The 11,855-nt window shown below is 39.7% G+C and overlaps 1 protein-coding gene and 1 non-coding gene across 5 annotated transcripts; one reads left to right on the forward strand and one right to left on the reverse strand.

Annotated features, from left to right (window-relative positions):
• The first annotated feature begins 1,292 nt into the window (after nucleotides 1–1,292).
• Nucleotides 1,293–10,258, forward strand: LOC5513334 (syntaxin-16). Of its 4 annotated transcripts, none has more exons than XM_032382944.2 (10): nucleotides 1,293–1,560; nucleotides 2,030–2,133; nucleotides 2,406–2,424; nucleotides 3,850–3,883; nucleotides 4,194–4,300; nucleotides 4,414–4,576; nucleotides 4,870–4,982; nucleotides 5,535–5,678; nucleotides 6,535–6,615; nucleotides 9,331–10,258. In XM_032382944.2, exons 1-10 carry the CDS (start codon nucleotides 1,405–1,407, stop codon nucleotides 9,430–9,432), a joined length of 1,023 nt encoding a protein of 340 aa, XP_032238835.1. In that variant the 5' UTR covers nucleotides 1,293–1,404; the 3' UTR covers nucleotides 9,433–10,258. The 4 variants fall into 4 exon arrangements, with proteins under 4 accessions (XP_032238835.1, XP_048576706.1, XP_032238836.1 ...); XM_048720749.1 differs by having other exon boundaries at nucleotides 2,051–2,133; XM_032382945.2 differs by lacking the exon at nucleotides 1,293–1,560 and adding an exon at nucleotides 1,681–1,926 and having other exon boundaries at nucleotides 2,051–2,133.
• A 525-nt stretch (nucleotides 10,259–10,783) lies between these two features.
• On the reverse strand, nucleotides 10,784–10,856 carry Trnak-uuu. Its single transcript has one exon. It is a non-coding gene; the product is annotated as a tRNA-Lys (tRNA).
• Between the last annotated feature and the right edge of the window lie 999 nt (nucleotides 10,857–11,855).

Here is an 11,855-nt window from a genome sequence, read left to right on the forward strand (position 1 = left end):
GTCTACTTGAAGATTTCCAAATTGATGGGATTCTTTGATTCTGCATGAATTCCTTTTTAAAGATTAACCCCAGGTGCGTAATCTTACATTGGGGGATGGGGGAGGGGAGGTGAAGATTTATAAAGGGATGTCCAATTTTTTGGCCGCCAAGGGGGGTGTGCGTGCACTCTGCGCATCCCCCCCCCCCCCGCTGGGTACGCGCCTCGCTATCTTTTGAATTTTTTTTATCAAGGAGGTGTCCAGATTCTGAGGGCGGTGGGCAATCATAAATATTTTGTGCAAACATTTAGTAATCGCGAATAAAAAAAGGGTCATTTTTTTGGTGCAGCACCTACCTACACGCTTTTACACAGTAGTTTCATGGAATTTTGTCTGTGTTTTACTTCGATGCAGGGGCTCATAAGTAGGGACAATCAACTTACCCATGTTCTGGTACTATATAGGTGTCACGGCGTTTCCTAGGATCAGGCTATTTTTAGACGCGCAGATTAGCCAATCAGATTCAACCTTTGTGTTGACGTTTTGGCTGAGCTCAACTGCACGCGCAGTCTCAGACAAAAAGCTATGTTCTCTCTTCGGTACTTTGACTTTTTGTTGCTCTCTTCTTTAATATGAATCCAATGCTACCTATGACTTTGAATTCTAGCTTGCAATTCTTTTGGTAAACAAACAAAACCGACGGATGATAGATAAAAAATATTTTTCCTAACTGCAATTTGCGCGTGCAGCCTCACGTCACTCGCGCGCGCGACCAACGTCAAAGTAGCTGATTGGCCCGTTCGTGCGCGCGTGTCTAAAAAATAGCCTAATCCTAGGAAACGCTGTGACATTTAAATATAATACAGATGATTGCCCCTACTTATGAGCCCCTGTTCGATACTATTAAGGGAGGATGTGAAGGGGATTTCAAATGCGAGGGCGAGTGTCGCTACCCATAAGTCCCGCGTCGTCACGCACGACGGCTATAAACATAGGGACACCGACACATCCCTTCCCGTTTATCTAAAAATAAAAAAAATATGTATATAAACAAAAAATGCTTGCCCACGATCTTTTCGACGGGTAGTGCTGGTACCTACGACTGGTCAAAATAGAATCAGGAAATCAGATTTACATCTTTCATCGCTTTCTGTGCAATCTATAAATTGTTTTAATCCTCATACCATAAAAAGAAAAGGTGGTATATGGTTCTATGGTTTATGCGTGGGAAACAAAATAATTATTATTTCATTTCATTTTTTCTTATCTTTATGTCTTTGGCGAGGAGGGGCCACCAGTTGCGGTACTGCGCATGACAAAAAAAATCGTAGCGGTTTCAAGCTATTTTTAACGGGTACAAAGGGTACAAAACCCTGGTTAGAGTGTCGTAATAATGGATACGCGATAAAAAGGTAAAATTCGATAATGAGTTACGGGTTTTCAACGCTAGGAACTCGGCTCAGACACAAAGAAATTGAATCCAAAGAAGAGAAAGAAGTCTTGGTGGCAAGATCACATTATGAAACATTCCTTTACCTACGATCCAGAAAATCCGGGAGAGCCGACGACTATTGGAACCTAGTAAGTATTTAATTTAGTCAGTTCAGCTATTGTTCGCTGGTTTATCTAAACCGCGTAAAAAAGAAAAAAAAAAAAAGAAAAAAAGAAAGTAACATCTTGTAGCCGTGTTACTATACTCACGTAACCGGAAGTAGAGCCCAGTCCTCATTCGAGGAATTTGACACAGCAGCTGGGCCAAGATGGCGGCTGCCTGACCGAAGGAATGCTTTAATACCGAATATTTCCGTACTTTGTCACCTAAAAGACACCAAGAACATGGCGGTCCGAAGCTTAACCGATGTTTACTTCAATCTACGGACAGAAATCAGCCGCTTCAAGGCTTACTCCATGGGGGATAGCCCTGTTGTACGTAGAGTTTCAGACGGGGTACATTTTAGTTTAGTGTGCACCACTCAATTTATAAGTAATGCACCCTTCAAATAAATCTTTTGCTCGTCTTTGTCGTTGAGTTATGACTGATGCTTTGTAGCTTTATGCCCCGTTTTCACAGGATGACGACACAGTTGCCCTTGTCCAAAGGGTTGATCCAGAGTTAGGCACCCAAGCACCGATATCTTCGCTTCCCCCACAATGGTAGGACGCCATTTTATGTTGTTGTATCATATTTATTGCACTTCGGCATGATTTACTACGTTATTTTCTTTAGTGTAAACTATTTTTAGGCTCAATTGTTAATTTGTACATAATCGCTTGTTGATTAAGCGTTAACAAAGGCCAACGTTTTTAAATTCGTTGTATTTACAGGTTCTAAATAAGTCAAAGCTTTGATTTAATTAAAAGGGAGATTTAACGAATTGTTTATCATACACTAGTAATGACTTTATTTTGTTTCACTTGCTTTTCAGGATTGATGCCGTGGAGGAGGTTAGCTCATTGTTAATTTTTCTCTATTTTCATTCTTCAGTTTTTGAGAGTTCTGTTCATGACCCGAAATGATCCCTGTACCCTAAATGATCCCCAAAAGTCCCCCGACTGATTCCGGGACCCGAAACGATCCCCAGGAGTCCCCGAAATAAACCCCAAGGAATTGCATTAATGGAATGTTGAGGGATTGGCTTTCAGTTTTAAAAACACATGAGACATTTTAGCGTCATTTTTGTTACTATGCAGAAATTTGAATAAACTAAAACCATAGTATTAAGATTTTTATTTACGACTACGTGGGAAACACAGCTTTCGATAGCTTGGTTGAGTCAGCAATTGGGGTCAAATAACAATTCCCGTGATGGTAATTTGAAGAACCAGGCGTGAATAAATCATTTATACATAACAAGCCATAAAAGAAAGTCTCCACAGATGAGACATGCCTCTGCTTTCCCGTAGGAAAATGTTTGTTTTTGTTCGGTGAATAAAAGACCTATCATAAAGAGAGATAGAGAGAGATCATGCAGTGGTGTAAACACACTACTACATGAGGAAACTCACATATTGCTTTGAACAAAAGCCACATCTCTTAATATTTTGCAACGGTAGTAGAAGGGTTGTTTGAGTGCATTACTCAGTGTGCTTTTGTCATTCCATCTTCTCGGCCAAACCGGCTGTCGGTAAATATTCGCTTGTGTAAACATGGATTTCGTGGTGAAATACACGTTTGGTTGTCGAATGAATATAGATTTTCAGGGGTGATGTTTACCGGAAACGAGATTTATAGTGTCAGAGTCATGTGTTGGAACTGCAAATGTTTCCCCCTTCGAAGGTCAAAAGTTTGGTTGTTCTGAGCAAGGCTGTGCTATGTTTATGTTGTACTCCTTTCAGTAGCAATTGTTGTGTATTTGTTTTGGACTCATATGGGTTTACCGCCGTGGCAATGTAATAAATACAAGTATTTATTGGAATTTAAGTTTTTAAGGCATGTTATTTAGAAATAGATTCGCTGTCAACCCTTTATTATGCTTTAAGAATTGGAAGTGCTTTCTTCTGCTTTCCCTTTGTCCATTACCACAATTCCGTGGGGTTGATTTCGGGGACTCCTCAGTATCGTTTCATGTCCCGGGATCAGTTGGGGTACTTTTGGGGATCATTTCGGGTCCTGGGATCATTTCGGGTCCTGGGATCGTTTCGGGTCCTGGGATCGTTTCGGGTCCTGTACAGTTCCACGCCCCCACCCCCCTCCCTCCCACACACACATTTTTTGGCGGTTTGCCCCATGGCCTGTGAACCTAGATCTTGTTCTTTTTTTATATTATGGAATTAGCTAACTGTGGGCATTTATCTAAGATTAAATTTTCAATGTAGCCTTTATTATTGATAAAGTACTTTAGTATTTGATTTATTTCATTTCTTTTTCAGATCCAATATGAAATAACAAGAATAAAACAGAGAAGTAAATATTCTTTTTTCAGTTCATCCATCCCTCTGTCCACCTGTCAGCCAGAAGGAAATTTCCAAAATGTTCAGTGATCTTTGCTAATCAGCAAATCCCCCTTCTGTTTTTGTGCATTTGAAAATAACTCTGTATGTTAATTTGCACTTAAGAAATATCAAATATTATTATTATTATTATTCACTCTCCTATATCAACATTTTCTGTTCCTCCACTCTCTCCCTTCTATTCTTCCCTCTTCTACATCAACATTTTTATTGAGTATTCTTCCGTTTTTCAACACTGAGCTTCATTTCTTGTGTTATTTTAGTGAAAGATTTATCTACTCTTCATGACCGTCACCTTAATAGACCGACACTTGACGATAGCATTGATGAGGAGCAGACCATTGAGATAACCACAAAAGAAATCACACAGGTTGGTGCCAACAACTTTACTCTAACATCAGCATTTATATGTTTTTTTTCTATTTATTCTATTTCTCCATTCAGAGGAGCTAAATTCAAATCTTTTCAAAACTCTGTGTATAGATGTTCCACCAGTGTCAGAATGCAGTCCAGAAAATGAGCCGTCAGTCCAGAACAGCTGGCAAACAAGAGCAGAGGTTACTAAAGAATGTTATATCCTCACTGGCTGTTAGCTTACAGGAGTTGTCAACAAATTTTAGGAAAAGTCAATCAACATACCTTAAGCGTAAGTAGAGTTACTACTTTTAAATGATTATTAGATTATTCTGTGTTTAGAAAAAGATTTAGAAAAATTTTTACTCTTGTTTGCTAAGCTCATAGCGGCAATAAATGAAAGACCAACAGTAAATCAGTAGGACTGTACTTGAATGAAATGAGCTACTGTACTTTTTGTACTCCTATGGATGTTTGACTCAAAATTCTTTGATACTTTAGACATAAAGACCTTGACAATAAAGGCTATTCATGGTTGTATCTATTTCCTGTAATCTTATGATCTCTTTACTTTTGTCTTCAAAGGGTTAAAGAATAGAGAAGAACGCGAGAGGCAGTTTTTTGATACAGGATTACCATCAACTAGTAGTGCTTTAATGAATGAGGATGTTGTCGAAGATGACGATTTATATGACAGAGTAAGCACATGCATTAGAGACAACAGTAGTGGAACGCTTTTGATGAATAGATAACAGGGCTGAAGCAGGTCGTGAGGGGATTATGATCATTATATATTTTGTCAAAGCTAGGGGTGGGTGTAACGGCTGAAGGCATCCTCTCAGCTACCCAATACACAGTCTTGAGCAATCACATAATCTAAGGGCACATTTTTTACTCATGATTCCGAAATGAGAATGATTAAAATAATGTGTTTTGGTTATAATTGTGAAGTTGTTTGTGATGTGGTTGATTGTCTTTGGTTGATTGTTGTAGTTAATGTGGTGGTTGGTTGTACTTCTTGTGGCAACAATTATATGATTGTGATTATGATGATGATGATGATGATGATGATGATGATGATGATGATGATGATGATGGTGGTGGTGGCGGTGGCGGTGGCGGTGGCGGCGGCGGCGGCGGCGGCGGCGATGGTGATGACAGTGCAACTATCATAGTCATGGTACTATGCTTCATGATGCTACCATGCTACCAAAATAATGATGTTGGTAACAATTGAGTTTTTTCCATAGGGTTTTACAAATGATCAGATGAGATTAGTAGAAGATAACTCAGCAATCGTTGAGCAGCGAGAAAAAGAGATTCAGTCTATTGTACAGTCTATATCCGAACTGAATGAAATTTTCAGGGATTTGGCTACTATGATTGTGGAACAGGTACCTGGATCCTTATCTCACACACATGTAACTGAAATGTCTGATGATTCACATATTGACAGCCGTAATAGAATGAAAGTACCTCAAATGCTGACTTTAGTGAAAGCTTACATGAAAGCTTACATCATATGCCATGCTACAAATATACGAAATATCTAGCAAGTGCATCTTCAAAAAAGCCCCTCCCCACTACACACAACCCCAAAATGCAAATTAACCAAACCAGAGTCTTTTTTTGTTATCGAACAGCAAAAGATGCATTCTTAACTTATAATAGGAGTTGTTTTTGTTTAAAATGTCTTACTGTTTTATTATTTACCTTGATTTCTTTTATATTTGATACTTGAAATAAAGACATGATGGCATTCTCCCAAAAGAATAAAATCTGAACCCAGTGCACTAAAACAAACATTTCTTGTACTTGTGTACAGTACATTCCAATTTACCCTATTTACCCGCATATAAGCTGCATTTTTTTTCACTCCAAAATGACCTTCAAATTAGGGTGCGTCTTATCTGCAGAATGCCACTTTTTATAATTTGGATGGAACGAAGTTTAAACCAATGGTGATTTTCAAACGTAAGACGATGCCAAAGATAAAGGACAGTCATGGCGTTGATCTTCACTGTAGCACTTGTTCACTAACCAATGGCAAATTTGGTTTTTGTGGCATTTCTTTCTTACTGTAGCACGCAATGCAAGTTTTAAAAAATTTGAATATTGACTTTTTTACTATTTTGAACTTAAAATTCTGGGTGTGTTTTATATGCGTGTGCGTCTTATATGCGGTATATAAGGTACTGTTATTATGTGTTCGAACTGAATCAAGAATTAAACATGACATTTTGCTTATAGGGGTCCATACTTGACAGAATAGATTATAATGTTGAACAAGCTTCAGTGAAAGTTGAGCAAGGTCTGGAACAGTTAAAAAAGGTCAGGTCTCTTTTAATATTGTATTTGACAATGATGCAAATAATGCAATTGTAACTTCCAACAAAAAATGTCCATGGAAAATCTTGGGGTGGACCAAGTGGTGGCCCTGATTTCTGCAATTTTAAAAAATATTAATAGGTATAATGAAATCCATAATAGAACCATGGATCCTTCCTTTCTTAAGATCCTTGGTTTGGCCCTGTCTAGATGGAACTTCTGGAAAACGCCTGCTTGATTCAAGGGGCTCTGGTGCATATGTGGGTGCTGGTACTTGTGTGCTTGTACAACTATTTACACTTTCTGTGTGCAGTGGTGCTGCTATGTTCGCTTGTGCACTGGTGTGTCTTCCTTTACTTGGGCCTCTGGTGCAACCGAGAGCTTCTGTGTCCACTGGTGGTGTGTCTTGTGCTCTCTCTGGGCTACTGGGAAAAGGAAAGCTATTTTTTACTAAGGACTGTCTTATCTGGTGCAACCAAGAGCTTCTGTGTCCACTGGTGGTGTGTCTTGTGATCTCTCTCGGCTACTGGGAAAAGGAAAGCTATTTTTTACTAAGGACTGTCTTATCTGGTGCAACTGAGAGCTTCTGTGTGCTCTGGTGGTGTGTCTTGTGATCTCTCTGGGCTACTGGGAAAAGGAAAGCTATTTTTTACTAAGGACTGTCTTATCTGGTGCAACCAAGAGCTTCTGTGTGCTCTGGTGGTGTGTCTTGTGCTCTATCTGGGCTACAGGGAAAAGGAAATCTATTTTTACTAAGGACTGTCTTATCTGGTGCAACCGAGAGCTTCTGTGTCCACTGGTGGTGTGTCTTGTGCTCTCTCTGGGCTACAGGGAGAAGGAAAGCTATTTTTTACTAAGGACTGTCTTATCTGGTGCAACCGAGAGCTTCTGTGTCCACTGGTGGTGTGTCTTGTGCTCTCTCTGGGCTACAGGGAGAAGGAAAGCTATTTTTTACTAAGGACTGTCTTATCTGGTGCATACCAAGAGTTTCTGTGTTCACTGGTGGTGTGTCTTGTGCTCTCTCTGGGCTACAGGGAGAAGGAAAGCTATTTTTTACTAAGGACTGTCTTATCTGGTGCAACCGAGAGCTTCTGTGTGCTCTGGTGGTGTGTCTTGTGCTCTATCTGGGCTACAGGGAGAAGGAAATCTATTTTTACTAAGGACTGTCTTATCTGGTGCAACTGAGAGCTTCTGTGTGCTCTGGTGGTGTGTCTTGTGCTCTCTCTGGGCTACAGGGAGAAGGAAAGCTATTTTTTTACTAAGGACTGTCTTATCTGGTGCAACCAAGAGCTTCTGTGTGCTCTGGGGGGTGTGTCTTGTGCTCTCTCTGGGCTACAGGGAAAAGGAAAGCTATTTTTACTAAGGACTGTCTTATCTGGTGCATACCACAGGGCCCGCGGAGCGGGCGTGATCTTGGTATTGCCAACTCTTTGGCCATAACTGACCGCGGAGCCGCGGCGGCCGGAGGCCGTCGCCGCGAAGGGCCTACGGCCCGAGCCCCAGTAGGGGGGTTCGGGGGGGTTCTCCCCCCGAGAAAATTTCGAAAAATGGCACTGATTTCCGCTTAACTCGAGCACTTTCTGAGGTATGTCTTTCCTCTCGCCGATTTCTGGTATTGCTCGGGCAATACCGGCAATACCGGTTCCGCGGTCCCTGTACCAAGAGTTTCTGTGTTCACTGGTGGTGTGTCTTGTGCTCTCTCTGGGCTACAGGGAGAAGGAAAGCTATTTTTTACTAAGGACTGTCTTATCTGGTGCAACTGAGAGCTTCTGTGTGCTCTGGTGGTGTGTCTTGTGCTCTCTCTGGGCTACAGGGAGAAGGAAATCTATTTTTACTAAGGACTGTCTTATCTGGTGCAACTGAGAGCTTCTGTGTGCTCTGGTGGTGTGTCTTGTGCTCTCTCTGGGCTACAGGGAGAAGGAAAGCTATTTTTTTACTAAGGACTGTCTTATCTGGTGCAACCAAGAGCTTCTGTGTGCTCTGGGGGGTGTGTCTTGTGCTCTCTCTGGGCTACAGGGAAAAGGAAAGCTATTTTTTAGTAAGGACTGTCTTATCTGGTGCAACTGAGAGCTTCTGTGTTCACTGGTGGTGTGTCTGTTTTTGCTGGTGCACCTCTGTGTCCTATACTGTTGATTCCGTCTGTGCTTGTGCTTTGGAGGTGAAACCTATCTGTGATGTTGAGCAACTATGTGTACCAATGTTTGTGCCCTGGTGGTAAAGTTTATGCTGATGCTGTTGTATGCGCTGGCAGTTCTTTGTGCATGAAATCTTGTGCTCTCTCTGGGCTACAGGGAGTAGGAAAGCTATTTTTTCTATTTTTACTAAGGATATATAATATGGCAAATGTCTGATTTCTAGTTATATAAAAAATGACTACCACCTGCCCCTATGTGTGTTGTTTACTTTTGTGTAAGGTGATTCTTCCTTGTACTTCTGTGTGTTTTTGCAGGTGCATGGCTGGGGCTAGGTGCAGGGAGCTTCAGCTCTCTCTCTTGTTAAAAAAACAAAAACAAAAAACACCAGATCTTAGATTTGTTGTGTGATATCTATGATCGCTCATCCCCTTCCCCTGACTTCTGGCTATTATATGCACTTCATATTCAGTACTATGTTATTGACTATTATATGCACTTCATATTCAGTACTATGTTATTGACTATTATATGCACTTCATATTCAGTACTATGTTATTGACATTTTTTATTTGTTTGACAACAGGCTGAACAGCACCAGAAAAGCTCAAGAAAGATGCTCTGTATTATACTAATATCAGTCGTTTTAATTATCTTACTGGTAGCCCTTGTCATTACAAAGTCATAAAAGTCTCTTACTACAAAAAGCTTCATCTAGAAAGAAATCTGAAATATGTGATGCTGAATCACTCAAGAAGCAGAGTTTTTTTAAGACTTACTGATTTTTTTTCTAATCTCTTCTGGTGTAAAATAGGACTGTCAAATATTCCAACTAAAAATTAGTGTGCCAATGAGGTTCATGATAAACAGTTTTATGTACATATCAGGAAGCTCAATAATCACAATACTTTCGAAAAATGCTCAAATTAATATACACTTGCTCTATTATTCGGTTATTCCATTGAAAAGAAATTCATATATTTATCCTGCATGCTTGTCAATCTCTCCCCATTCTCTTTTCTTGAACACAAAAAAAAAACAATGAATTTTGCCCCTCTTTCCTGAATTCCTTCATTGGCATTCCATTAGAATTGGATTAGAGCTGGAGCTGCCTCTACGAGAAGGGGTTTCTTTCTCTGTTTTTTTCTTTTCTTATTCATGCAATTATTGCATTCAATTCCAACAAAACATTAACATGCTAGTATTCTAAGGTGCATTTGCCAAAGTATAGTGGCAAATCAACATGTACAATGATTCCATAGGGAGGAGGGGTTGAGGGCAGGGCAGAGGGGGTGATGGTAGAAGGTAAAAATGCATTGTGTAGGAATTGAAAAGGCTGGTTGTATCTGTTGCCCTATTACATGGTACAGATGAGAAATACACATATATAGCTATGGAGAACTTTGGATTGATTCATATCTTACTTGACATGTTCTAGTGTAATAAGAATAGGGTTACATGTTTTATGCTTCAATATAATATTGTAAATAAAACAAAATACAATACACCAAAAACTGGAATTCGACTCTACCAATACAAACATAGTTATGTCTTGTCATTCTGCACAAAGTCAGACTTGTCATAATTTGTACTTATTCTAAAATGCATTTGAACAGCATTTTATGTTTTCCTCTCTCATAGGAAGGATTGCAACGACAAAAACAGTTCAGAAAACATAATTCTGTTTTTTTAACCCCTGGCACAATTTTTTTTAAATCACAGCTTGGAGTGGTTTCTCACAATGAGCCCCTCCTAAACAAGTATTATTGTGAGTGCTTACTAAATTTGTCCAGGAGTTACATATTAAGTAAATATTGTTTTGTCTTATCTGTTTCGTAAAAAATCATTTAAGTTAATTAAAGTATAAGGATTATAGTAAGTATAACAGAAGATAATATCTAAGCGCATAATCATTAAATTATGAAAAACTTCGCTTTCTGTGGAAAACAGTTATTCTACATCTAAAAAAAACTGGCTAAGCTTTCTAGAGTGATGTGGATTGTGAGCGGCGCATAAGGGAAAAAGAAAAAAAATCTAAGCGCCCGATAAGGGGCTCGAACCCTTGACCCTCAGATTAAAAGTCTGATGCTCTACCGACTGAGCTAACCGGGCCGCTCCTGTAGGGTAATGATGCTATTTTAATATTTATTCTGTCTTTCATTATTTAGAGCGACTTCCCTAAGCCTTATGGGTAGCCTCGTTATGGTTTCTTTCCCATGTGCGACTCCGAACTTCAAGAAACTGTTCCATAAGTATTTTGTAAGATAAACTACAGTTTGTAGCCTTGATTCCCAACACAATGCATTTAATGTACTACATGGACAACGATGGCAAACGTGTTTATACGTTGAAGGTAAATTTTGATTCGGAACATCTCAAAACTCTGCTATTTTTGGGGCACAAAATTCGTTGTTTGGAGCTAACCAAACACGTGTTGTTGTGTTTGTAGAAGCAAGATCCTAGTGGAAAACCTACGACTTCTGCCCACCCAGGTAATATTTGTGAACATTTTGAGGAGAAGTAGTGTAAATGTTATTGATATCTGTTCCCTTTCGGCGTCGCTCCCTTGAAGATTGAACTATAAATTCACTTCAGCATCGGACTTCTAATAGCTTGAGGACTTATTCTGGGGTTTTAGGTCCAACTAATTGCAATAAAATAAAATTCACCTCTATATGGTATTTAGGGTGGATTCGCAAATAGCAGCGAGATCATGAAGAAGCTTTTGCATACTCTATGTTCAAGGTCGTTGTTATACATCTACAATCTGTTACAAAACTAATTGGATACTTACTCTCCCCGGAGTTCTCTCCCCACTCCTCAGTTGGAGGGCGAAGACCACCTAGTGACTTCTTGTGTTTTGGACTGAAAAATCGCCTTTAACCAATCAGGGGGAGTGGGTTGGAGGTTGTTTGTGTGCGAAGTGTCCCACATTATTTTGTTGTGGATTGTAGAATTTTTTCCAAACCAAGTCTGTTGCACGGGCATTCACAGGAACCATGAAGGGGAGATGAAAAAATAACGACTGGTAAATAACAGATATAAGATGGCGGACAAAATCAGCAAGCAAATATTATGAATTTTCACAGATGAAAGAATGAGCTATCCATA

Source organism: Nematostella vectensis, chromosome 13, assembly GCF_932526225.1.
Source record: "Nematostella vectensis chromosome 13, jaNemVect1.1, whole genome shotgun sequence".
Classification (NCBI taxonomy): Eukaryota; Metazoa; Cnidaria; class Anthozoa; order Actiniaria; family Edwardsiidae; genus Nematostella; species Nematostella vectensis.